The sequence below is a fragment of the Oncorhynchus keta genome, chromosome 15 (genome assembly GCF_023373465.1).
Source record: "Oncorhynchus keta strain PuntledgeMale-10-30-2019 chromosome 15, Oket_V2, whole genome shotgun sequence".
In the NCBI taxonomy this organism is placed as follows: Eukaryota; Metazoa; Chordata; class Actinopteri; order Salmoniformes; family Salmonidae; genus Oncorhynchus; species Oncorhynchus keta.
The window spans coordinates 8,482,012-8,509,563 of record NC_068435.1 but is presented as its reverse complement, the minus strand read 5'-3'; the positions used below and the strand labels follow the sequence as shown (position 1 = coordinate 8,509,563).

The following is a 27,552-nucleotide window of genomic DNA, read 5'->3' as shown; positions in this document are numbered from 1 at the left end:
ACGACATCCGATCCTCGTTTGCTAAGTAAAAACGACACGGCTGGTTCTGCTCACACTGCCCCTACCCTGTGCTCTGACCTCTTTCTCCCTCTCTCTCCAGATGAAATCTCGCGTCTTGTGACGGCCGGCCGCCCAACAACCTGCCCGCTTGACCCTATCCCTCCTCTCTTCTCCAGACCATTTCCGGAGACCTTCTCCCTTACCTCACCTCGCTCATCAACTCATCCCTGACCGCTGGCTACGTCCCTTCCGTCTTCAAGAGAGCGAGAGTTGCACCCCCTTCTGAAAAAACCTACACTCGATCCCTCCGATGTCAACAACTACAGACCAGTATCCCTTCTCTCTTTTCTCTCCAAAACTCTTGAGCGTGCCGTCCTTGGCCAGCTCTACCGCTATCTCTCTCAGAATGACCTTCTTGATCCAAATCAGTCAGGTTTCAAGACTAGTCATTCAACTGAGACTGCTCTTCTCTGCATCACGGAGGCGCTCCGCACTGCTAAAGCTAACTCTCTCCCTCTGCTCTCATCCTTCTAGACCTATCGGCTGTCTTCGATACTGTGAACCATCAGATCCTCCTCTCCACCCTCTCCGAGTTGGGCATCTCCGGCGCGGCCCACGCTTGGATTGCGTCCTACCTGACAGGTCGCTCCTACCAGGTGGCGTGGCGAGAATCTGTCTCCTCACCACGCGCTCTCACCACTGGTGTCCCCAGGGCTCTGTTCTAGGCCCTCTCTTATTCTCGCTATACACCAAGTCACTTGGCTCTGTCATAACCTCACATGGTCTCTCCTATCATTGCTATGCAGACGACACACAATTAATCTTCTCCTTTCCCCCTTCTGATGACCAGGTGGCGAATCGCATCTCTGCATGTCTGGCAGACATATCAGTGTGGATGACGGATCACCACCTCAAGCTGAACCTCAGCAAGACGGAGCTCCTCTTCCTCCCGGGGAAGGACTGCCCGTTCCATGATCTCGCCATCACGGTTGACAACTCCATTGTGTCCTCCTCCCAGAGCGCTAAGAACCTTAGCGTGATCCTGGACAACACCCTGTCGTTCTCAACTAACATCAAGGCGGTGTCCCGTTCCTGTAGGTTCATGCTCTACAACATCCGCAGAGTACGACCCTGCCTCACACAGGAAGCGGCGCTTCCAGGCACTTGTCATCTCCCGTCTGGATTACTGCAACTCGCTGTTGGCTGGGCTCCCTGCCTGTGCCATTAAACCCCTACAACTCATCCAGAACGCCGCAGCCCGTCTGGTGTTCAACCTTCCCAAGTTCTCTCACGTCACCCCGCTCCTCCGCTCTCTCCACTGGCTTCCAGTTGAAGCTCGCATCCGCTACAAGACCATGGTGCTTGCCTACGGAGCTGTGAGGGGAACAGCACCTCAGTACCTCCAGGCTCTGATCAGGCCCTACACCCAAACAAGGGCACTGGGTTCATCCACCTCTGGCCTGCTCGCCTCCCTACCACTGAGGAAGTACAGTTCCCGCTCAGCCCAGTCAAAACTGTTCGCTGCTCTGGCCCCCCAATGGTGGAACAAACTCCCTCACGACGCCAGGACAGCGGAGTCAATCACCACCTTCCGGAGGCACCTGAAACCCCACCTCTTTAAGGAATACCTAGGGTAGGATAAGTAATCCTTCTCACCCGCCCCCCCCTAAAAAGATTTAGATGCACTATTGTAAAGTGGCTGTTCCACTGGATGTCATAAGGTGTATGCACCAATTTGTAAGTCGCTCTGGATAAGAGCGTCTGCTAAATGACTTAAATGTAAAATGTAAATGTTCACTGGTCACGATGGCAACACCCAACCGTAGCACGCGCTCCAGCAGGTGTATCTCACTGATCATCCCTAAAGCCAACACCTCATTTGGCCGCCTTTCGTTCCAGTTCTCAGCTGCCTGTGACTGGAACGAATTGCAAAAATCGCTGAAGTTGGAGACTTTTATCTCCCTCACCAACTTCAAACATCTGCTATCTGAGCAGCTAACTGATCGCTGCAGTTGTACATAGTCTATCGGTAAATAGCCCACCCAATTTACCTACCTCATCCCCATACAGTTTAGCTAGCTGATCCCATAAACTTCCAGTCATTGAGCTAACGCTAATTATAAATCGGTCGAGAAACTACCTTCAACTTCCTTTAAAAAGAGAGACATACAAATGGTATCCATAAATTAATCTGACTCTGGGTTACAAACAAAAATGTCTTAATTGACAAAATATCTAACTATATAATACATAGTTATTCCATAGGAGATCGAATAGCATTAACTATATAGGGCTCCCGAGTGGCGCAGCGCTCTAAGGCACTGCATCTCAGTGATTGAGGCGTCACTACAGACACAACTGGCTGTGATTGGGAGTCCCATAGGGCGGTGCACAATTGGCCCAGGGTCGTCCAGGTTTGGCCGGTGTAGGCCGTCATTGTAAATAAGAATTTGTTCTTAACTGACTTGCCTAGTTAAATAATAAATGGTATATAGTTATTCCATATGAGATTGAATACCACAATATATATAGTTATTCCATATTAACCTTATAGTTATTCCATATGAGATTTAATACCATTAACTATATACTATATCATTATTCCATATGAGTTTTAATACCATTACCTATATACTATATAGTTATTCCATATAAGATTTAATACCACTAACTACATAAAAGGATTTCCTGTTATCAACCTCTTGCCTGATCTCCCGGACAACGTTACAGCCTTTTCCCTGCCTGTACTGTTGCTTTTTTGGACCCCCTGTGTGTGACCTTCTGCCTGCCCCTGGACCCAGCTACCTGCCTCATCCTGTGTATGACCTTCTGCCTGCCCCTGGACCCAGCTACCTGCCTCATCCTGTGTGTGACCTTCTGCCTGCCCCTGGACCCAGCTACCTGCCTCCTCCTGTGTGTGACCTTTTGCCTGCCCCTGGACCCAGCTACCTGCCTCCTCCTGTGTATGACCTTCTGCCTGCCCCTGGACCCAGCTACCTGCCTCCTCCTGTGTGTGACCTTCTGCCTGCCCCTGGACCCAGCTACCTGCCTCCTCCTGTGTATGACCTTCTGCCTGCCCCTGGACCCAGCTACCTGCCTCCTCCTGTGTATGACCTTCTGCCTGCCCCTGGACCCAGCTACCTGCCTCATCCTGTGTATGACCTTCTGCCTGCCCCTGGACAAAGCTACCTGCCTCATCCTGTGTGTGACCTTCTGCCTGCCCCTGGACCCAGCTACCTGCCTCCTCCTGTGTGTGACCTTCTGCCTGCCCCTGGACCCAGCTACCTGCCTCCTCCTGTGTATGACCTTCTGCCTGCCCCTGGACCCAGCTACCTGCCTCCTCCTGTGTATGACCTTCTGCCTGCCCCTGGACCCAGCTACCTGCCTCATCCTGTGTATGACCTTCTGCCTGCCCCTGGACCCAGCTACCTGCCTCCTCCTGTGTATGACCTTCTGCCTGCCCCTGGACCCAGCTACCTGCCTCATCCTGTGTATGACCTTCTGCCTGCCCCTGGACCCAGCTACCTGCCTCATCCTGTGTATGACCTTCTGCCTGCCCCTGGACCCAGCTACCTGCCTCATCCTGTGTGACCTTCTGCCTGCCCCTGGACCCAGCTACCTGCCTCATCCTGTGTGTGACCTTCTGCCTGCCCCTGGACCCAGCTACCTGCCTCATCCTGTGTGTGACCTTCTGCCTGCCCCAGGACCCAGCTACCTGCCTCATACTGTGTGTGACCTTCTGCCTGCCCCTGGACCCAGCTACCTGCCTCCTCCTGTGTATGACCTTCTGCCTGCCCCTGGACCCAGCTACCTGCCTCCTCCTGTGGTTCTAAACAAAAAATATATTCCATATGAGATTGAATACCACTAACTACAGTATACAATATAGAGTTATCATAAAGGAGATATAACGTCTCTGTCTTACCAGCTGTGTCTCTACAGGCAGTGGGGAACATAAGATAAATCAAGACAAACATTTAAATTAGTCTAACGTGCATATACAGTATATATTGGACATAGGTCTGTATAGTTAAGCAATAAGGCACGACGAGGTGTGGTATATGGCCAATATACCACAGCTAAGAGCTGTTCTTACGCACGACTCAACTCGGAGTGCCTGGACACAGCCCTTAGCCATGGTATATTAGCCATACCCCCCCAAGTACATTATTGCTGTTATAAACGGGTTACCAATATAATTAGAGCAGTAAAAATACCTGTTTTGTCATACCTGTGATATACCACAACTGTCAGCAAATCAGCATTCAGGGCTCAAACTACCCAATTCCTGTGTGGTGCAACGGTCTAAGGCACTGCATTTCTAATGCTAGAGGTGTCACTGCAGACCCTGGTTCGATCCCGGGCTGTATCACAACTGGCTGTGATAGTGAGTCCCATAGGGAGCCGCACAATTGGCCCAGCATTGCTCTGGTTAGGGGAGGCCGGGGTAGGCCGTCATTGTAAATAAGAATTTGTTCTTAAGTGACTTTCCTAGTTAAATAAATATAATACTAACTATTTAATATATAGTTATCATAAAGGACATGTTATCTCCTCGGCCAAACCATCTGTATCTCTACAGGCAGTGGGCCATGAGGAAGAGAAGTGTCCATTCATGTGGATAATCGCCTCATTGGAAGCGCATGAGGGCTTTGAACGCAGCCATTACATAAAAGACAACGTTCTAATGTCAAAGGTCACCAAAGGACACACAGGTCTGTCAGGCCGTGTATCCCTGCTAACCTGATTGGGCTTAATTGCACTCATTAAGAGAGCACCACATATTTAATATGGCTATCATCTCCTACTATAATTATGGCGGGCAGTGGTGTGTGATGCTATTGTATTTCAATGGATTGCTTGAAGAGATTCTTGGGTATGGGGTATGTCAATGTGGTGTGTACAATTCACTGGTATTGTTTTTTGTTGTTGTGAGGACTTAATGATGCCATTTTCACAACACAAAAAGGTGTAATGTCACACACACACACACACACCACAGCTGTGCTCCCAATCCACAGAGACAGAGAATGGATGCATAAGTAAATGTGTGGTCTCAGCTTGGCTGGTTGGCTGCCGTGGCGAGCTGACACCGAGTACTTGACACCACGCCACGTTTTCACACAAACCAATTTCATGCCACAATCCCCCCACAGTCCTGTTTTGCATCCCCCTATAAAACCCTTTTCCACATGGCAGCACAAAGCTTTGATCCCCTGATTAGGCACCTGCTATGGAGATCCATGTGACTCCTCTAACTACCTTCACCTGACTCTCTCTCTCTCTCTCTCCTTCTCTCTCTCTCTCTCTCTCTCTCTCTCTCTCTCTCTCTCTCTCTCTCTCTCTCTCTCTCTCTCTCTCTCTCTCTCTCTCTCTCTCTCCCTCTCTCTCTCTCTCTCTCTCTCTCTCTCTCCCTCTCCCTCTCTCCCTCTCTCTCTCTCTCTCTCTCTCTTTCTCTCCCTCTCTCCCTCTCTCTCTCTCTCTCTCCTTCCTTCTCTCTCTCTCTCTCTCTCTCTCTCTCTCTCTCTCTCTCTCTCTCTCTCTCTCTCTCCTCTCTCTCTCTCTCTCTCTCTCTCTCTCTCTCTCTCTCTCTCTCTCCCTCTCTCTCCCTCTCTCTCTCTCTCTCTCTCTCTCTCTCTCCTCCTCTCTCTCTCTCTCTCTCTCTCTCTCTCTCTCTCTCTCTCTCCCTCTCTCTCTCTCTCTCCCTCTCTCTCTCTCTCTCTCTCTCTCTCTCTCTCTCTCTCTCTCTCTCTCTCTCTCTCTCTCTCTCTCCCTCTCTCTCTCTCTCTCTCTCTCTCTCTCTCTCTCTCTCTCTCTCTCTCTCTCTCTCCCTCTCTCTCTCCCTCTCTCCCTCTCTCTCTCTCTCTCTCTCTCTCCTTCTCTCTCTCTCTCTCTCTCTCTCTCTCTCTCTCTCTCTCTCTCTCTCTCCCTCTCTCTCTCTCTCTCTCTCTCTCTCTCTCTCTCTCTCTCTCTCTCTCTCTCTCCTCCTCTCTCTCTCTCTCTCTCCCTCTCTCTCTCTCTCTCTCTCTCTCTCTCTCTCTCTCTCTCTCTCTCTCTCCTTCTCCTCTCTCTCTCTCTCTCTCTCTCTCTCTCTCTCTCTCTCTCTCTCTCTCTCTCTCTCTCTCTCCATGTGACTCCTCTAACTACCTTCACCTGACCGCTGTTGTTTTATACAATTGGCTATGAGACAATTATGGGGCAGAAAATCTTTTTTCCCACCTCAACACTAGGGTAGCCTAGTGGTTAGAGCGTTGGACTAGTAACCGGAAGGTTGCGAGTTCAAGGTCGCGAGTTCAAACCCCCGAGCTGACAAGGTACAAATCTGTCGTTCTGCCCCTGAACAGGCAGTTAACCCACTGTGTTCCTGTCATTGAAAATAAGAATTTGTTCTTAGCTGACATGCCTGGTTTAAATAAAGGTAAAAAAAAAATATATATATGCCTAATTATCAGTGCTAGGGAAGCTAATCCAAAAATATAGTTTACCAAGCTACCAATTATTTCACACTGGAAAAAGTCGAGTTACACTAAGGCTACCCTTAGAAAAATATATTTTACTTAACTGAAGTTACTTTGAAAATGTAGTTCACTACATCCATACTACTTTAAAAAGTATCACATGTAAATCTGAAATGTCATAAACTACAAATTGCAAGAATAGATCACTTCTGGGTCATATGTTAACAGAATGTGTAATTTAGCCTATTAAACACAAAAACAATGTTTCAAGTGAGAATTAGGGAGGTCTGATGCCGAGAAAAAAAAGGAAATTATTGCCTACTTCTTCTTGCGAAAAACAGTAGTGTGTAGTTCCAGTAATTAGCTACACCGCTACATGGTAAAACAGTAGTGTGTAGTTCCAGTAGTTAGCTACACCGCTACATGGTAAAACAGTAGTGTGTAGTTCCAGTAGTTAGCTACACCGCTACATGGTAAAACAGTAGTGTGTAGTTCCAGTAGTTAGCTACACCGCTACATGGTAAAACAGTAGTGTGTAGTTCCAGTAGTTAGCTACACCGCTACATGGTAAAACAGTAGTGTGTTGTTCCAGTAGTTAGCTACACTGCTACATGGTAAAACAGTAGTGTGTAGTTCCAGTAGTTAGCTACACTGCTACATGGTATAACAGTAGTGTGTAGTTCCAGTAATTAGCTACACCGCTACATGGTAAAACAGTAGTGCGTAGTTCCACAGTTAGCTACACTGCTACATGGTAAAACAGTAGTGTGTAGTTCCAGTAGTTAGCTACACTGCTACATGGTATAACAGTAGTGTGTAGATCCAGTAGTTAGCTATACCGCTACATGGTAAAACAGTAGTGTGTAGTTCCACAGTTAGCTACACTGCTACATGGTAAAACAGTAGTGTGTAGTTCCAGTAGTTAGCTACACCGCTACATGGTAAAACAGTAGTGTGTAGTTCCACAGTTAGCTACACTGCTACATGGTAAAACAGTAGTGTGTAGTTCCAGTAGTTAGCTACACCGCTACATGGTAAAACAGTAGTGTGTAGTTCCACAGTTAGCTACACTGCTACATGGTAAAACAGTAGTGTGTAGTTCCAGTAGTTAGCTACACTGCTACATGGTAAAACAGTAGTGTGTAGTTCCAGTAGTTAGCTATACCGCAACATGGTAAAACAGTAGTGTGTAGTTCCAGTAGTTAGCTACATGGCAAAGAAAGTAATTAACTACTGAAAACACTACCCAATGTTTGAATTTAGGTCTACCACCAAGCTACTGCAAAATGTTCTTAAATTACTCATTTAACTACATCTAGTTCACTACTACCCAACACGGCTAATTATTCATTTGTTTTCATTGCAACAATGATATGCAATATAATTGTTTTATCCAATGTAACAGCGCTACCAAAACTATATCATCTTTGAACTCTGCATCAGAACATTCAATTGTGTCATCCCATTCTAATGTACAGTATATGGCCCTCAGTCTTCCATTACCAATAGGAGATTTTGAATGCATCATAAGATGTTGACATACCTGTCCAGGTCTGGCACTCTCACAAAGGTAGGTCTCATACTCGATGGCGAAGACAGGCGCGTTGTCATTGATGTCCGTCACTGTGATCAGAACTACACCCTTTCCCACTTGCAATGGGTCCACTGGGGGGAAACAAAGGAACAAGGGGTCAAGGATAAGCACAACCAAATTCCCTGGTCTATAAGCATGTGTCAATTCAATTAAAAATATATATATATTTAAAAAATGCATGTATCTGGCAGTGGAGGCTCCTCAGAGGAGGAAGGGGAGGACCATCCTCCTCCGTGGCATTTCATTACAAATGTAAATAGTGAAACACTAAAAAAGTATTTTTAGTAGTAAAACTATACTATATATATATATATTCATATGTCACCAATTAATGTATTAAAATACACTGTTTTGCAACAGTAACTTCAACAGCACTGTCTGGGGCATGTTCATGTTCTGCCCCACAACATCAAGTTCCTTTAACTGATTCCTCCACACACCTGTATTAGCGTGTCTTAAAAGAACTTGATGGAGCTACAAGTTCAGAGACTTGGAACAACAATTTGCTAAAATGTTAGCATTTGAAGACAGTGGCCACGTAAACAAAAACCAAAGCACGGGTTGCTACATTACCTTGTCCATAGACTGCTTACAGGGTAAGGAAAACAATATTTATATAAAATGTGGTGCACTATCCCTTTTAAGAAAACATTCAGAAAGCAGACTGTGTAGGAAGTCTGGAAGACTGTGGGGTGTCTGGAAGTGTTCTTATTAAGGGTCGGAGCTCGACAACAACTCTGTGGTCTTCACTGAGTGACTCGGCATGCTCAGACGACGCATGTCGTTTGCTTTTTAACTTAACAAGCAAATGTTGTCTTGTTTACCTTCTCTTCAGCTGAACGTTTATCTTAATATAAATCATGGATTGGGGTAACCGACAGGCCAAGGTTTCTCGGCACGCTAAATTCTCCACCGGAGAGTAGTCTGAAGGCAGAACGTTCATGGATATAAATACAGATTGGTCAACAAAAAAAAACAACAGATTCACGAGAACAGTTAATACGTGTTTTTATTTCACTTTCAACTTCCTACAAACTCGGTGTGTAATGACCAATGGCCCTAAGACACACATACTGTGTGTGATGCATGATCGTGTACTACGTACAGCATCTTCATAATCAAGATGAATTGGTATTACTAGTTCTATTGAATGTTAAATAATAACCTAGAAAGGAACCAACACTTTCTGCTATGTCATAGTAAACGGTATACCTCAGAGATTGATGTTCCCATCATTGATGTTGGGGTACTTACTGTATGTCCCTCAACTGTTTCTCTGCAGATATCTCCACAGTTCAACCATAAGTGGCGAGTGGTGAGCTGAGGAAAATATACCTGAGATCTGGTTGTCTCTCAAAGACACGGGTGTAATTCATGTGGGGAGAGACAGATTTACTCAACAGATGTGTTGGCTGTATCTGGAGTCACTTATGTCTTAATATGAATAATCCTCTACATCTGTAGCATGTGGGCAGAGTCACAGGTGCGATCAGCAGTGATGGGTCTGTTTAGTTTTACATTATCCCCTGTGATTTCAGTTAACAGTGATGGGTCTGTTTAGTTTTACATTATCCCCTGTGATTTCAGTTAACAGTGATGGTTCTGTTTAGTTTTACATTATCCCCTGTGATTTCAGTTAACAGTGATGGTTCTGTTTAGTTTTACATTATCCCCTGTGATTTCAGTCAACAGTAATGGGTAGGTTTAGTTTGGACATTATCCTCTGTGATTTCAATCAACAGTAATGGGTAGGTTTAGTTTGAACATTATCCCTTGTGATTTCCATCAACAGTGATGGGTAGGTTTAGTTTGGACATTATCCTCTGTGATATCAGTCAACAGTAATGGGTATATTTAGTTAGAACTTTATCCCCTCTGATTACTTGGGGAATTCTGTAATCTATACATAAATTCCACCGGCAAACACTGAACACCTGTGGAGGGCAAATGGCACCAGCTCCACCAGAAGGACAACATCTGGCAGGGTGTGTGTGTGTGTGTGCGTGTGCGTGTGCATGTGTGTGTGTGCGCGTGTGTGTGTGTGTGTGTGCGTGTGTGTGCGTGTGTGTGTGTGCGTGTGTGTGTGTGTGCGCGCGCATGGGAGTGTTTGTGTGTGTTTCTACATCCGTGTGTGTGTGTGTGTCTGCTTGGCCATTACACCAACCCTCTCTCCATTAGTCCTCTACGGTAAAAAGCATATGTCCACAATATCATTCCAACAGACTCCCTCTTTCTAATCCCTGTATCTGTCCTCACTGCGGGCCAACTCCTCTGGCTGACGAAGAGGATATGAAGTATGATTTACATTTATCTAGGCTGCAGCTCAAAGTTAAAAGGTTTTTTCCTTCGATTACAGAAATCAATTAATCGAGCCAGAAGAAGCTAGAGAAATTATACTGCAAAATGATGTTTTACTTTGAGTTTCACTACAACTCTGTGGGTTCAAACCTGTGCTCGATCATCAGCTGTCTGCCTGTCCTACGCGATCGGTCAGTTCAGTCTAATTAAGGCATAGATGTAATAATTTGCGCATTGCTTTGCTCACAATTCATGGGTTGTGTTCAGCAGGTATGAAAGGGGAGAAAATGATTCAAACGAGAGTGAAAAGGGGAGGTGCTATCTGAACTGGTTTATTTTTTGTTTTCCGTTGCAAAATGTTTGGCTGTGGTGTGAACACGCCCTAATGAACATGACCCTGACATAAAGCCTTGCTTCAACTGTGCCAATAGCTACTTTACTAATACAGCACACATTTAGTAAGTGTCAGTTGCCATCTATATAATCTAGTGGATAACACATTGGCTGTGTTCCAGGCCGCCTACATTAGATTCGCAAATCACACAACCCCTGAAAGTGTTTAACATAACAGTAACAGCATTAACATGATATTGCAATCTGATGCCCAAATCCTTGATTAATTTGCAGCTCAACTGCTTTGTAGTCGGTCTGGAACGTGGCCAATATCACAATATCAGTTCCTGTTAACATACATGTGTTTGTAATGCGAAATCCCATTGCTTATAGCCTTCAGAAAGGACTCACACCACTTGACTTTTGACACATTTTGGTGTGTTACAGCCTGAATTGAAAATTGATTAAATTGAGATGATTTTCTCACTGGCCTACACACAGTACCCCATAATGTCAAAGTGGAATAATGTTTTTAGAAATATTTAAAAAATTAATACAATATGGCCTAAATAAGTTCAGGAGTAGATATTTGCTTAACAAGTCACATAATAAGTTGCATGGACTCTGTGTGCAATAATAGTGTTTAACGTGATTTTTTAATGACTACCTCATCTCTGTACCCCACACATACAATTATCTGTAAGGTCCCTCAGACGAGCAGTGAATTTCAAACACTCAGCCACAAAGACCAGGTTACGTTGAGGTTTTCCAATGGCTCGCAAAGAAGTGCACCTATTGGTAGATGGGTAAAAAAACATACATTGAATATCCCTTTGAGCATGGTTAAGTTATTCATTACACTTTGGATGGTGTATCAATACACCCAGTCACTACAAAGATACAGGCGTCCTTCCTAACTCAGTTGCCAGAGAGGAAGGAAACTGCTCAGGAATTTCACCAAGAGGCCAATGGTGATGTTAAAACAGTTACAGAGTTGCTGTGATGGGAGAAAACTGATGGATCAACAACACTGTAGTTACTCCATAATATTAACCTAAATGACAGAGTTGCTGTGATGGGAGAAACCTGATGGATCAACAACACTGTAGTTACTCCATAATATTAACCTAAATGACAGAGTTGCTGTGATGGGAGAAAACTGATGGATCAACAACACTGTAGTTACTCCATAATATTAACCTAAATGACAGAGTTGCTGTGATGGGAGAAAACTGATGGATCAACAACACTGTAGTTACTCCATAATATTAACCTAAATGACAGAGTTGCTGTGATGGGATCAAACGGGTGGATCAACAACACTGTAGTTACTCCATAATATTAACCTAAATGACAGAGTTGCTGTGATGGGATCAAACGGGTGGATCAACAACACTGTAGTTACTCCATAATATTAACCTAAATGACAGAGTTGCTGTGATGGGAGAAAACTGATGGATCAACAACACTGTAGTTACTCCATAATATTAACCTAAATGACAGAGTTGCTGTGATGGGATCAAACGGGTGGATCAACAACACTGTAGTTACTCCATAATATTAACCTAAATGACAGAGTTGCTGTGATGGGATCAAACGGGTGGATCAACAACACTGTAGTTACTCCATAATATTAACCTAAATGACAGAGTTGCTGTGATGGGATCAAACTTTGTCAATATTGGGTATTGTGTGTAGATGACTGCATTTATTTTTTCAATCCATTTTGAATTCTGTCTGTAACACAACAACATGTGGAATAGGTCAAGGGGTATAAATACTTTCTGAAGGCACAGTATACTCCTTTCATTACTGTAGCATTATCTACATGTCTCCACAGTTGTTGACTGCAGCTCGACATAGAAATAGATTGTGCACATCTGTCAGTACATCATGCACACCTGCTGCTGATATACCGAGAGAGAGAAACAGAGAGAGAGAAACAGAGAGAGAGAAACAGAGAGAGAGAAACAGAGAGGGAGAGAGAAACAGAGAGAGAGAGAAACAGAGAGAGAGAGAAACAGAGAGAGAGAAACAGAGAGAGAGAAACACAGAGAGAGAGACACAGAGAAAGAGAGAAACAGAGAGAGAGAAACAGAGAGAGAAACAGAGAGAGAGAAACAGAGAGAGAGAAACAGAGAGAGAGAGAGAAACAGAGAGAGAGAGAGACAGAGAGAGAGAAACAGAGAGAGAGAAACAGAGAGAGAGAAACAGAGAGAGAGAAACAGAGAGAGAGAGAGAGAGAGAAACAGAGAGAGAGAGAAACAGAGAGAGAGAAACAGAGAGAGAGAAACAGAGAGAGAGAAACAGAGAGAGAGAGAAACAGAGAGAGAGAAACAGAGAGAGAAACAGAGAGAGAGAAACAGAGAGAGAGAAACAGAGAGAGAGAGAAACACAGAGAGAGAGAAACAGAGAGAGAAACAGAGAGAGAGAGAGAAACAGAGAGAGAGAGATTTTTACAGGGTAACGAACAGTTACTTTGGAGGTGAGTACAACTATTTGAAAACAGACCCCCCCGCCCCAAAGATGACTACTTTTTCAAAAATATCTGAATCCAGATCTCAGTGACTACTTTTCTGATTGGCTGCCTCCAACGAACGGTAGGGCTGTATCCGGAATTGCATGTTGAAATAGATTGACTAGAACACACACACAATCTCCTAAACTAATCCAATCTATCTGACAGTCATATTTGATCTACACAATACATTTCTATCTGCACGTACTGTAAATGTCCATTCTCCTGAATGTCCAGGTGTATAAAATCAAGTCAAAAGAAAACCAAAGATATTTAGAACCGACAAGTATAAATAAATTGTAACACTCAACTACTGTATGACACTTTCAACATGCCACTGAAAAGGTTGAAAGTTGCAATGAATTTTTATGAAACCTGAAAATACTGCAGAGTAATTCAAAGCCAATTGCAAACCTTGCAAATGGCCAGTTAGATGCTCACACTGCAAATTGTCCAGTGTAATAAAATGAACTAAATAAAAACAGTGTTAAATCAACACTCAAAGTGTTAATTAAATGAACAAACTGCTTTGTGAAAAGTCTTTTTCAAATATTTATTTCCTGGAAATTGGTTTCGGTACAACTCGTCTATAACTTTGTATCTCCCATGCCAAAGTGAGACAAACGAGTCATGAAACATCCAAACCATAACGCTATCCAAAGATGACAGCCTTTCAACCAATTTATAAGAGAAACAGCTCACATCTGAAGCACATTGTATTATCACATAGCACATTGTATTATCATATAGAACATTTTTCAAATATTTTGAATGGTGATAGGCCTCCATTTGTTAAGGTGAGCTGGATCATTATATCTGATAGCACAGTTAGGGCCAGTTTCCCAAATACAGACTATGCCTTGTCCTGCACTTGTTATTTCAATGGTGATTCACCTTTGAGCATGTTTTTTAGTCCAGGACTTAAACTAATCTGTGTCCTTTGGAACCAGCCCTAAGATTTGTTTTCATACACACCTTAATTATTTAGCCAATTGCAAACTCAGGCTAAAAACAATGGATACATTGTTTCTTTGGGGATCAGGCATGTTTCCCCGAGCAGAGATAAGTAGAAGACACCTCGATCTCCCCTCTGCCAAGATGCATTCAAGGGAGCTGCAATGCATCTACACTGCAGTTGTTCAACAATTACTGCATCCAAAATACCACAGTCGACAGCAGTTATTGAACTTTTACTGCAGTTTGAAAACTGCAAAAAAATGCTTATTTGTTGTTGTCAGGGAACCATGATCTATTGACTTTAAGTGAGGTGGCATTCAAGTACTGTGTCCCCAAAGGGCTACTTTGATATTGGAGCAGAACTCACAATCATAGACTCCACACTCAACAGAATTCAGATCAATATTAGAAAACGCTTCAATTTGCTCAACTTGCCATTGGCTCAACCATTGGCTTAATTTAGGCAAAGGCAGATGTTTAGATTACATTAGCCCACACAGCTAGGATGCACTTTAACGCTAGGTTTAGGTCCTCATATTGAATCTTATTGAGACTCAACTGATGTACAGAACAACCTTAACCTGATCTACTTTGGTTTAGATAAAAGCATCATGAGAAACACATTCAATTCATTTGATCAGATTTTTTTTAACCTAACTTGCTTACCACTTTTTTCCATGTGGTTTCCTCCTTCACGGACTCCATGAAATGATGACCTCTTCCTAAATATTTGTTCAAATGATACATTTTGTGTATGGATTCGTAGAAACAAGGGAACCCTCTACATACCCCTTTGGGTCACCTTACCCCATTCTCGCCTGTACCAATTTGGAAGAGTTTGTATAATAGTTACAACCATACAACCTCAGTGCAGGTTTGACTGAGATCCAGCCTCAGTAGAAGTGAGTCAGATGGAGCGATCGGGGAACAGGTGCACGTCTTTTGCCAAAGGTCAAGGACAAAGACATCAGCCGGAAAGCCTGGGAGTTAGGAGGTGTGTGTGTGTGTGTGTGGTGTGTGTGTGTGTGTGTGTGTGTGTGTGTGTGTGTGTGTGTGTGTGTGTGTGTGTGTGTGTGTGTGTGTGTGTGTGTGTGTGTGTGTGTGTGTGTGTGTGTGTGTGTGTGTGTGTGTGTGTGTGTGTGTGTGTGTGTGTGTGTGGTGTGTGTGTGCTGTGTGTGTGTGTGTGTGTGTGTGTGCTCCAGCTTCGGCCATCATTTGGAATCATGGTGGGGCTCGATCAAACGCCACGAGTTCTGGAGCCGGCGATCAACAGCAGTCGACCTCTACTGCAGCAGAGCATCTGCTCAGAACTCTCCTCTAGAGTCAAGGAGACCTTCTGCTTTCCAGACTGCCAAGCGAAATTGGTAAAATCCCAGTGAGCCTTCAACTAATGATATTCATTGAGAAATAGCATAGGAAGCTTAAGTCTGTCTTTTATGATACGGGATTTACTTCGTTTTAATAGAATTCGGGATTTGTCAAGTGTGAAATATAGTCTAGTCGCAGGTACGGTGAAGACACTGGTCCACTCTGTGTGCAGTCACAATGAGTGTAACAAAAGCGAAGAGTGACCCTCTTGTGCGCTCGTAGAAAAAAGGTGCTATCGAGAACCTAAAAGGGTTCTTTGGCTGACCCCATAGGAGAACCCTCCAGGTAAAACCATTATTAGGTTGTATGTACAGTCAAACTCTTTCCACAGAGGGTTCTACAAGAAGCCCAAAAGGGTTCAACCTGAAAAGTAAAAGTGTTCTACCTAGAACCATAAAGGGTTCTCCTATGGGGACAGCCGAGGGAACCCTTTTGGAACCCTTTTTTTCTAAGAGTGTAAAGTAGCTAGAGGTAATGATTGACATGTCTTACAACAGCCTTGCAGTTTGTGCGTGATGTCACTGGTGAAGAGATACTACGTAGGTTTTGGGAGTGCTCTTGAGACGATAAGAAGGGGGGGGCTAAATAGATAAAGGTGCACTATGTAGTTGCATATTGTGTACATTTCTGGACAATATATCTAAGTTGCAACGTTGATTGACAACAACCTGGATGTAATGTAGCAACCGTGTGGACAGAGCAGAGTAAGAACACTTGACTTACGGATCTCCGTGGCGAAGATGGTGATGTTGTGTATGGCGTTAACTTCTCTGTCCAGGGGCTTGGCGGTGCTGATGACACCGGTGGTGGCGTCTATGTTGAAGAAACGCTCCAAGTCGGTGTTGCGGTCTATAGAGTATCTGCAGTGAAGTCGACAGGAGAGAGGGAGGCGTATTGGAAAAGGCTCTCCTATCAAGGGCCACATTCAACTGGCTCCAGCCATGGCAACACTTCTATAGTTCTTCTGTATGAAATGCATTAATCAGGCATTAATCAGGCATACATGCAGGCTGTTATAATTAAGGAGCTTTCAAGAACTAAAATTCCATAAAATATCTGTCGATTTTCTCGACATTACTTTGAATGATAATGGTAGTGGTGTAAAGTACTTAAGTAAAATACTTTAAAGTACTACTTAAGTCGTTTTTTAAGGGGTATCTGTACTTGATATTTATATTTTATATTTTGACAACTTTTACTTTTACTTCATTACATTCCTTAAATAAAATGATGTACTTTTTTCTCCGTACATTTCCCCTGACACACAAAAGTAAAGGCTTAGCAGGACAGGAAAATGGTCTAATTCACACACTTATCAAGAGAACATCCCTGGTCATCCCTACTGCCTCTGATCTGGAGGAATCACTAAACACATGCTTCATTTGTAAATTATGTCTGAGCGTTGGATCATGCTCATGGCTATCCATAAACACATTTTTTTTTAAATAAAACTTTTTCCACCACTGGATATAAAGGCTACAACTGATGCATACCAAATACATAACAAGCAATTACCAACAACAAAGGAACACAAAAAGGCAGAACTCACCAAAGACATTCAAACAGTAACATAGCATAGAGATTGTGAACTTGCGATGATGAATCCTGGCCACAACCCTACCTGATGGGACTGTTGGTGGAGTCTGGGTCATGTGCGAAGATGGTCCCAATGGTGGTGCCTACAGTTGCCTCCTCCGAGATTACCATCTTGCTGAACGGCGAGGAGAAGACGGGCGGCTCGTCCACGTTCTGCACGTTGAGGCGCACTGTCGCTGTGTCGCTAAACGGCCCCAGGGACAGGAATCGCAGGTCGATGTTTCTATTGGACGCCTCGACACGCAGGGTGTAGCTCGACTTGGTCTCAAAGTCCAGGCCCTACCGATTGGAAAGGTTACAGAGCGAGAGGCGGTTAGGAAGGAAAAAGACAAAGAGGTAGGGTCAGACTGCGGGTTTGTCTGAATACCAGCACTTGCATTCTAAATAGTAGGTTGCGTGGTTACGCAAAAATAAACAGTTGTATACATTTTGACCATTGAGTATGCTTTAACCTCTTGAACCTCTGGGGACAGTATTTCATTTTTGGATGAAAAAGGTTCTCGTTTTAACCTGATAGTCCTATAGGGGCAGTATTTCATTTTTGGATAAAAAGACGTGCCCGTTTTAAGAGCAAAATATTTTGTCACGAAAAGATGCTCGACTATGCTTGGAATTGATAGTTTTGGAAAGAAGACACTCTTACGTTTCCAGAACTGCAAAGATTTTCACTGTGAGTGCCCTAGAACAAATGCTTCAGGCAAAACCAAGATGTTTGACCGACCAGGAAATGAACAGGATTTCTGAGGCTACGTTTTCCATGATCGCCTTATATGGCTGTGAATGCGACAGGAATGAACGGACACTTTCTCTTGTTTCCCAAGGTGTCTGCAGCATTGTGACGTATTTGTAGGCATATCATTGGAAGATTGACCATAAGAGACTACAATTGCCAAGTGTCCCGCACGGTGTCTGCGTGGAAATTGGTGCGCAAAAGTCAGCAACCAGTATTTTTCCATCCGAATCAGAGAAGAATGCAGGCTTCCAGGGACGGCATTTCAATGAAGAGATATATGACAAAACACCTTGAGGATTGATTCAAACAACGTTTTTTATGTTTCAGTCGATATTATGGAGTTAATTCGGAAAAAAGTTTGACGTGTAGGTGACTGAATTTTCGGTTAGTTTCGGTAGCCAAATGCATAGTAACAAAACGGAACGTTGTGTCCTACACAAGAATCTTTCAGGAAAAACTGGACATCTGCTATGTAACTGAGAGTCTCCTCATTGAAACATCTGAAGTTCTTCAAAGGTAAATTATTTTATTTGATCCCTTTGCTGGTTTTTGTGAATATGTTGCGTGCTAAATGCTAACGCTAAATGCTACGCTAGCTATCACCACTCTTACACAAATTATTGATTTTCTCTGGTTCTAAAGCATATTTTGAAAATCTGAGACGACAGGATTGTTAAGAAAATTATAAGCTTGAGAGCAGGCATATTTATTTCATTTCATTTGCGATTTTTAGAAATCGCTAACGTTGCGTTATGGTAATGAGCTTGAGGCTGTAGTAACGCGACCGCATGCGGGATGGGGCGGACTATGAGGTTAAACAAGATATTTTGATGCTCGACTATACATATAATTGACAGCTTTGGAAAGAAAACACTCTGACGTTTCCAAAACTGCAAAGATTTTGTCTGTGAGTGCCACAGAACTAATGCTATAGGCGAAACCAAGATGAAACTTCAAACAGGAAGTGAGCCAGATTTTTGAGGCGCTGTGTTCCAATGTCTCCTTATATGGCTGTGAATGCGCCAGGAACGAGCCTACACGGTCTGTCGTTTCCCCAAGGTGTCTGCAGCATTGTGACGTATTTGTAGGCATATCATTGGAAGATTGACCATAAGAGACTACATTTACCAGGTGTCCGCCTGGTGTCCTCCGTCGAAATTGATGCGTAATCTCCAGCTGCATGTATTTTTCCATGTGATTCAGAGGAGAAACCAAACTGCCACGAATGACATATCATCGAATAGATATGTGAAAAACACTTTGAGGATTGATTCTAAACAACGTTTGCCATGTTTCTGTCGATATTATGGAGTTAATTTTGAAAAAAGTTAGGCGTTTTGATGACTGAATTTTCAGGGTTTTTTCTTAACCAAACGTGATGAACAAAACGGAGCGATTTCTCCTGCACAAATAATATTTTTGGAAAAACTGAACATTTGCTATCTAACTATGAGTCTCCTCATTGAAACCATCCGAAGTTCTTCAAAGGTAAATTATTTTATTTGAATGCTTTTCTTGTTTTTGTGAAAATGTTGCCTGCTGAATGCTAGGCTTAATGCTATGCTAGCTATCAATACTCTTACACAAATGCTTGTTTTGCTATGGTTGAAAAGCATATTTTGAAAATCTGAGATGACAGTGTTGTTCACAAAAGGCTAAGCTTGAGAGCCAATATATTTATTTCATTTCATTTGCGATTTTCATGAATAGTTAACGTTGCGTTATGGTAATGAGCTTACGATCCCGGATACGTGATTGCTCGTCGCAACAGGTTAACCTCTTGCTCCTACCTGACACGCAGGCGTCCCATCTAGACATCTGGAAATGCAAATGCGCTACGCTAAATGCTAATAGTACTAGTTAAAACTCAAACGTTCATTAAAATACACATGCAGGGTATTGAATTAAAGCTACACTCGTTGTGAATCCAGGCAACAAGTCAGATTTGTAAAATACTTTTCGGCGAAAGCATGAGAAGCTATTATCTGATAGCATGTAACACCCCAAAAGACCCGCAGGGGACGTAAACAAAATAATTAGCATAGTCGTCGCTACACAAACCGCACAAATAAAATATAAAACATTAATTACCTTTGACCATCTTCTTTGTTGGCACTCCTAGATGTCCCATAATCACTATTGGGTCTTTTTTTTAGATTAAATCGGTCCATATATAGCCTAGATATCGATCTATGAAGACTGTGTGATAAACGAAAAAAATAGCGTCTTATAACGTAACGTCATTTTTTTTAAATTAAAAAAGTCGATGATAAACTTTCACAAAACACTTCGAAATACTTTTCTAATGCAACTTTAGGTATTAGTACACGTTAATAAGCGACCAAATTGATCACGAGGCAATGTATATTCTTTAGCTGTCCGTCTGGAAATAATGTCCGTGTAAATCTCAACCAAAATATCCGGTCAGAGACCTGAACAAATGGCTTGTCTCTTCTTCGTTTGACCAAGAAACAAAGCCTAGGCAAATGACAAGACTGTTGACATCGTGTGGAAGCTGTAGGTATTGCAACCTCAGCCCCATTTATTGTGGTTCGCCTTTATCAATGGGTTGAAGTGGCGGATGGATATATATTTCCATTTTCAGTGATCAGATTTTCCTGCGCTTTTCGATGAAACGCACGTTCTAGTATAGTCACAGCCGTGATTTAACCAGTTTTATAAACGTCTGAGTGTTTTCTATCCACACATACTAATCATATGCATATACTATATTCCTGGCATGAGCAGTAGGGCGCTGAAATGTTGTGCAATTTTTAACAGAATGTTCGAAAAAGTAGGGGGTAGGAGTAACAGGTTAAATGTCAGGAGGTAGTACTCATTTAGTCTTTTCATCCAGTGTGAATTCGCTGCATGCTATTGAGGACAAGAATAATCTTTTCAGACGCACATGAGTAGATGATAATCACACAAGGGGGCAGGGCTGCACCATAATAAACCAATGGCAGGAAACAACGCAATTGCCCATAAGAATTCAATAAATTAAAGAAAGAAAGAAAACAATTAAGAAAGAAAGAAAGAAAGAAAGGGTAAAAAAACCTGTAAATAGATCAATCCTCCAACAGCTGCACCATTGAGAGCATTTTGACAGGCGGCATCACTGCCTGGTATGGCAACAACACCGCCTTCGATCCCATGGCGCTACAGAAAGTGGTGCGGACAGCCCAGTACATCACTGGGGCCCATCTCCCTGCCATCCAGGATATATAAGGCGATGTGGTAGAAAGGCGCCGGACAATCGTTAAAGACTCCAACCACCCCAAGCTATACATTGCTGGAGCTGATTTGTTCGACTTTATGTGCGGCTTTTGACATTATCAATCATAGTCTGCTGATGGAAAACTTAAGTGCGATGGCTCTACACGCCTTGCTATATTGTGGATAAGGAGTTACCTGTCTAAAAGAACACAGAGGTTGTTCTTTAATGGAAGCTCCAACGTAATCCAGGTAGAATCAGGAATTCCCCAGGGTAGCTGTTAAGGCCCCTTGCTTTTATCAATCTTTACTAATGACATGATACTGGCCTTGCGTAAAGCCATGCGGATGAGGCAGCAATATACAAGTCAGTTACAACAGCGACTGAAATGACTGCAGCACTAAACAAAGAGCTGCAGTTAGTTTCAGAGTGGGTGGCAAGGAACACTTATGTCCTAAATATTTCTAAACTAAAAGCATTGTATTTGGGACAAATCATTCACTAAACCCTAAGCCTCAACTAAAACTTGGAATAAATAATGTGGAAACTGCTGATGCACAACCAAATGGTAGTATGGTACAACCAAATACCAGTATGGTATTAACTGACCCTGTATATAGTATGGTATTAACTGACCCTGTATATAGTGTGGTATTAAACTGACAATATATAGTGTGGTATTAAACTGACCCTGTATATAGTATGGTATTAACTGACCCTGTATATAGTATGGTATTAACTGACCCTGTATATAGTGTGGTATTAACTGACCCTGTATATAGTATGGCATTAACTGACCCTGTATATAGTATGGTATTAACTGACCCTGTATGAATTCCTATCGGACCTTGTAGTCATAGCAGATAATATTCTAATATTTGGTGACTTTAATATTCACACTTTTGTCCACAGACCCACTCCAAAAGGCTTTCGGAGCCATCATCGACTCAGTGGGTTTTGTCCAACATGTCTCTGGACACACTCACTGTCACAGTCATACGCTGGACCTAGTTTTGTCCCATGGAATAAATGTTGTGGATCTTAATGTTTTTCCTCATAATCCTGGACTATCGGACCACTATTTTATTACGTTTGCAATTGCAACAAGTGACCCTGTATATAGTGTGGTATTAACTGACTCTGTATATAGTATGGTATTAACTGACCCTGTATATAGTGTGGTATTAACTGACCCTGTATATAGTATGGTACTGGAACTGACCCTGTATATAGTGTGGTATTAACTGACTCTGTATATAGTATGGTATTAACTGACCCTGTATATAGTGTGGTATTAACTGACCCTGTATGTAGTATGGTACTGGAACTGACCCTGTATATAGTGTGGTATTAACTGACCCTGTATATAGTATGGTACTGGAACTGACCCTGTATATAGTATGATATTAACTGACCCTGTATATAGTGTGGTATTAACTGACCCTGTATATAGTGTGGTATTAAACTGACCCTGTATATAGTGTGGTATTAACTGACCCTGTATATAGTATGGTACTGGAACTGACCCTGTATATAGTGTGGTATTAACTGACCCTGTGTATAGTATGGTATTAACTGACCCTGTATATAGTGTGGTATTAAACTGACCCTGTATATAGTGTGGTATTAAACTGACCCTGTATATAGTGTGGTATTAAACTGACCCTGTATATAGTGTGGTATTAAACTGACTCTGCATATAGTATGATATTAACTGACCCTGTATATAGTGTGGTATTAACTGACCCTGTATATAGTGTGGTATTAAACTGACCCTGTATATAGTGTGGTATTAAACTGACCCTGTATATAGTGTGGTATTAACTGACCCTGTATATAGTGTGGTATTAACTGACCCTGTATATAGTGTGGTATTAAACTGACTCTGTATATAGTATGATATTAACTGACCCTGTATATAGTGTGGTATTAACTGACCCTGTATATAGTATGCTTACTTACTTGTGTTCTTCATATTTCTTCTTATTTCTTGTGTTTTTTCTAGTAATACATTGTTATTGGTTATTGCATTGTTGAGTTTTGAATTTGCAAGAAAGGCATTTCACTGTATTTGTGCATGTGCCATTAAAACTTTAGACATATAGATATGTTCTGAACTCATATATCTCTGAACCCTGCTGTGATGTTGACTCACGGTACAGAACTGTGCCGAGGTAAAATAGTGATTTTAAGAAAAAGATATATATGACACATATGTTTTCACATATGTTTTCTGAAGCACTATCTTCTTAAAATGTCTTCTACCTTCTCTGAGATCCTAAATATACATCTCCAGTCAGACCAGTCTGAGTTATGAAAGTATTGCTTTTTAAGATATCAAGTGCAAGGTATTGAGCACACACTCACTGTCTGTAATTCATTCAAATGGTACAAGAAAAGAAGTCGAAGAGAAATGCTTAACTCCATTTGAAGCTTCAGTGTTTTTTAGTGGTAATGATATTTTGGTTAGAGTCAATACCTTTAGGATTAAGTGAAAATATGCCCTTGAAATTTAGAAGTCAAGCTCTTCAAATTCCAGAATTGTACTGTATTTCTTTCATTGAAATTACTGGGATGTCTTACAGACTGTGGCTTTATTAACGTATATTCAACCCTAAGACATTTGTGATTTAAATCTGGACCTTTGTTTATCTGAATCAGGTTAGTGCCGGGATGGATCAGGTTAGTCCCACACATGTAGCCAGAGCCGGCCCTAGCCTTATGGGATATTTTGATGCTCGGAAAAACTGCTGATGCGCGACCAAATTTAGAATTTGCAGGTTGTGTCTTCTACTATTCTAACTCTAAACAGTAAGTTATTTATTGTAAATTGATCTTCGGGCCTACATAAGTGGGCATCAGGCGCCAGTTCTCCATCCTGTCTAAATGACTACCGCCACGTAGCTCCCATATGTAGCCATGAAATGCTTTGGAGGATTGGTCATGGCTCACATCAACATCAACACCATCCCAGAAACACTGGACCCACTCCAATTCGCATACCACCCGAACAGATCCACAGATGGCCAATCTCTATTGCACTCCGCATTGCCCTTTCCCACCTGGACAAAAGGAACACCTATGTGAGAATGCTGATCGTTGACTACAGTTCAGCATTCAACACCATAGTGCCCTCCAAGCTCATCACTAAGCTAAGGACCCTGGGATTAAACACCTCCCTCCAACTGGATCCTGGACTTCCTGATGGTCCGCCCCCAGGCCTGATCACTGACGACGATGAGAGTTCAGAGACCTGGCAGTGTGGTGCCAGGACAACAACCTCTCCCTCATCGTCAGCAAGTCAAAGGAGCTGATCATGGACTACAGGAAATTGAGGGCCAAGCCACGCCCCCATTCACATCGACGAGGCTGTAGTGGAGCGGGTCGAGAGCTTGAAGTTCCTCAGTGTCCACATTACTAAGAACCTATTATGGTTGAAACACACCAACACAGTCGTGAAGAGGTCATGACAACACCTCTTCCCCCTCAGGACGCGGAAAATATTTGGCATGAGCCCTCAGATCATCAAGAAGTTCTAAAGCTGCACCATCGAGAGCATTTTGACTGGCTGGATCACCGCTTGGTAAGGCAACTAATTGACATTTGACTGCTTGGCAGAGGCTAGTACATACGGCCCAGTACATCACTGGGGCCAACCTTCTTGTCATCTAGGACCTCTATACCAGGCAGTGTCAGAGGAAGGCCCTAAAAACAAATGTCAAAAACTCCAGCCACCCAAGTCACAGACTGTTCTCTCTGCTACCACACGGCAAGTGGTGCCGGAGTGCCAAGTCTGGAACCAAAGGCACCTGAACAGCTTCTAACCCCAAGACATAAGACTGCTGAACAGTTAATAAAATGGCTTTTTTTTTTACAAAACGGCTACCCTTTTTTATTTACTTATTTATAAGAATTATTTTGCACTTAGACTCTACACACACACACACACACACACACACACACACACACACACACACACACACACACACACACACACACACACACACACACACACACACACACACACACACACACACACACACACACACACACACACACACACACACACACATTTATACCCATGTTCTCTGTTTGTCTGTTGCCAGTTCACCTTGTATCCATCAAGCCTACCAGTCTTTTTCTCGTACTCCTGTTTTCTCAAGTCCCTGTTTTCTGGTTTTCCCGGTTTTGACCATTCTGCCTGCCCTGACCCAGAGCCTGCTGTTCTGTACCTTTAGGACTCCTGCTCTGGATTACTGACCTCTGCCTGCCCTGACCCTGAACCTGACCCTGAGCCTGACCCTGACCCTGCTGTTCTGTACCTTTAGGACTCTGCTCTGGATTACTGACCTCTGCCTGCCCTGACCCTGACCCTGAGCCTGAGCCTGCTGTTCTGTACCTTTAGGACTCCTGCTCTGGATTACTGACCTCTGCCTGCCCTGACCCTGACCCTGACCCTGAGCCTGACCCTGACCCTGACCCTGACCCTGAGCCTGCTGTTCTGTACCTTTAGGACTCCTGCTCTGGATTACTGACCTCTGCCTGCCCTTTGACCTGTCATTTGCCTGCCCCCTGTTTTTTGTAATAAACTTTTGTCACTTCGAACTGTCTGCATGTGGGTCTTATCCTGAGGTCTGACCTTTTGCAGAGTGATGAGGCCCTCCTGTGTGTCTGGGTCGGGGGTGATTCGGAACAGTCCCAGGCCGTCCCCATCCACGATCCTGTATTCCATCTCAGCATTGGGTCCCACATCTGAGTCTAGCGCCTTTATCTTGGCTACCGTCGTGGCCACCGGCAGGGACTCGGGCACACTGAACTGATAACTCTCTACAGGCGAGAGAGAGACAGACAGAGAGATAGAGAGAGGGACAGAGAGACAGAGAGACAGAGAGACAGAGAGACAGAGAGACAGAGAGACAGACAGAGACAGACAGAGACAGACAGAGACAGACAGACAGAGACAGACAGACAGACAGAGACAGACAGACAGAGACAGACAGAGACAGACAGAGACAGACAGACAGAGACAGACAGAGACAGACAGACAGACAGACAGACAGACAGACAGACAGACAGACAGACAGACAGACAGACAGACAGACAGACAGACAGACAGAGAAAGAGCCAGAGAGGGGTGAGGGGAGACAGAAGGAAATCCAGAGAGAGAAAAAGATGGAGGGAGAGAGAAACCAGCCCAGACACACAAGTTATCGATGAGACCATTTTCCACCTTCACTCTGTGGCCGAGCTTATCGCCTGGCTGCTCCCTTCGTGTCCACGCAGACACGTTATAATAGTTTTGTAGGCCAAACTGTTCAGATGCTACAGACGTTATTCGTGATAAGTCTTTTTTTCAGGTTGTCAAATGGTCTGACAAACACCGCTTTAGCTCTGCCACCTTTCACAGCAGATACAGAAGGGCGATATCAGTGGATGTGGTGGGTTGAGACTGCAAAAAAACAGGTATCTCTACTTCAATAAACTGACTAATTTTGGTGTTTTTCTTCATTTATTATGTTAATTGGATTTTCCGCGAGGCGCCCACATCAAATCTAGGGGGTATCAATGTGCATTCAAATAAACCCCAATAACATCAAGTTGTAAACCAACAAGGTTCCATGGTTCCTTGAGATGTGTATAGCAGTGTTGGGTTTAGGGCTAACTGACCATGATAAAGTAAAGAGGCTCTTACTGCGAGAGAAGTGTGGTGGGTTGTCGTTGACGTCAGTGAGCGTCACCGTGACAGAGGTGGTCCCGGAGAGTCCTCCCATCTGACCCACCATGTCCTTGGCCTGGATGACGAGCAGATACTGTTCTCTAGCCTCGCGGTCCATGTTGGGCAGAGCCGTCCTGACCACGCCTGCAAAGAAAGATTGAGTAACACTTTACTTAGGACATTCATTTATAGTACAACCTGGTATGTTTTATGAATCAATTTCTGTAATGTCTTCTACGTGGCAATTTTTCACCCGGCTTGAATCAACGGATTCATTAATTAGTCAGATTCATTAGAAGATGATACATATAAGGGGGAAATAGACCATTTCCACAACCACCAACACAGCGGGCTAAGTTTGCTAGATTTGCGAAATTAAGACACCATCTAAAAGACGTCATGTTCAAATCAAATCAAATCAAATGCATTTATATAGCCCTTCGTACATCAGCTGATATCTCAAAGTGCTGTACAGAAACCCAGCCTAAAACATAACACATATTTAGGTTTTTATCTTGTCGGATCATTAGATTACAACATATTGTTTTATTGTTGATGAAACGACATTAATAAAACATCCTTAAACAGCCAGTACACAACCTGACCACAACATCATAAAAGACGTCATAACGATGACATTGCAACCACTAATGCTCGCTGGGAATACTTTCTCCCTGGTATGACAATGTGCCATGTTGCTGTATTCTAGAATGCTCCATAACTCAGGAACATTACTACAGTTTGACCCCGGCGCCCATGGTCAGCAC

At 43.2% G+C, this 27,552-nt stretch overlaps 1 protein-coding gene across 1 annotated transcript in view; it reads right to left on the bottom strand.

Moving 5' to 3' along the window:
- The window catches only part of LOC118371384 (cadherin-7-like), a 143,290-nt gene that overhangs the window by 57,771 nt on the left and 57,967 nt on the right, over positions 1-27,552 (bottom strand). The window contains exons 4-8 of the mRNA XM_052463150.1: positions 26,762-26,929; positions 25,709-25,896; positions 17,148-17,401; positions 16,250-16,386; positions 8,002-8,123 (exon numbers count right to left, since the gene is read on the bottom strand). Coding sequence (XP_052319110.1) covers positions 8,002-8,123; positions 16,250-16,386; positions 17,148-17,401; positions 25,709-25,896; positions 26,762-26,929 — 869 coding nt within the window. The remainder of the gene's footprint in view (positions 1-8,001; positions 8,124-16,249; positions 16,387-17,147; positions 17,402-25,708; positions 25,897-26,761; positions 26,930-27,552) is intronic.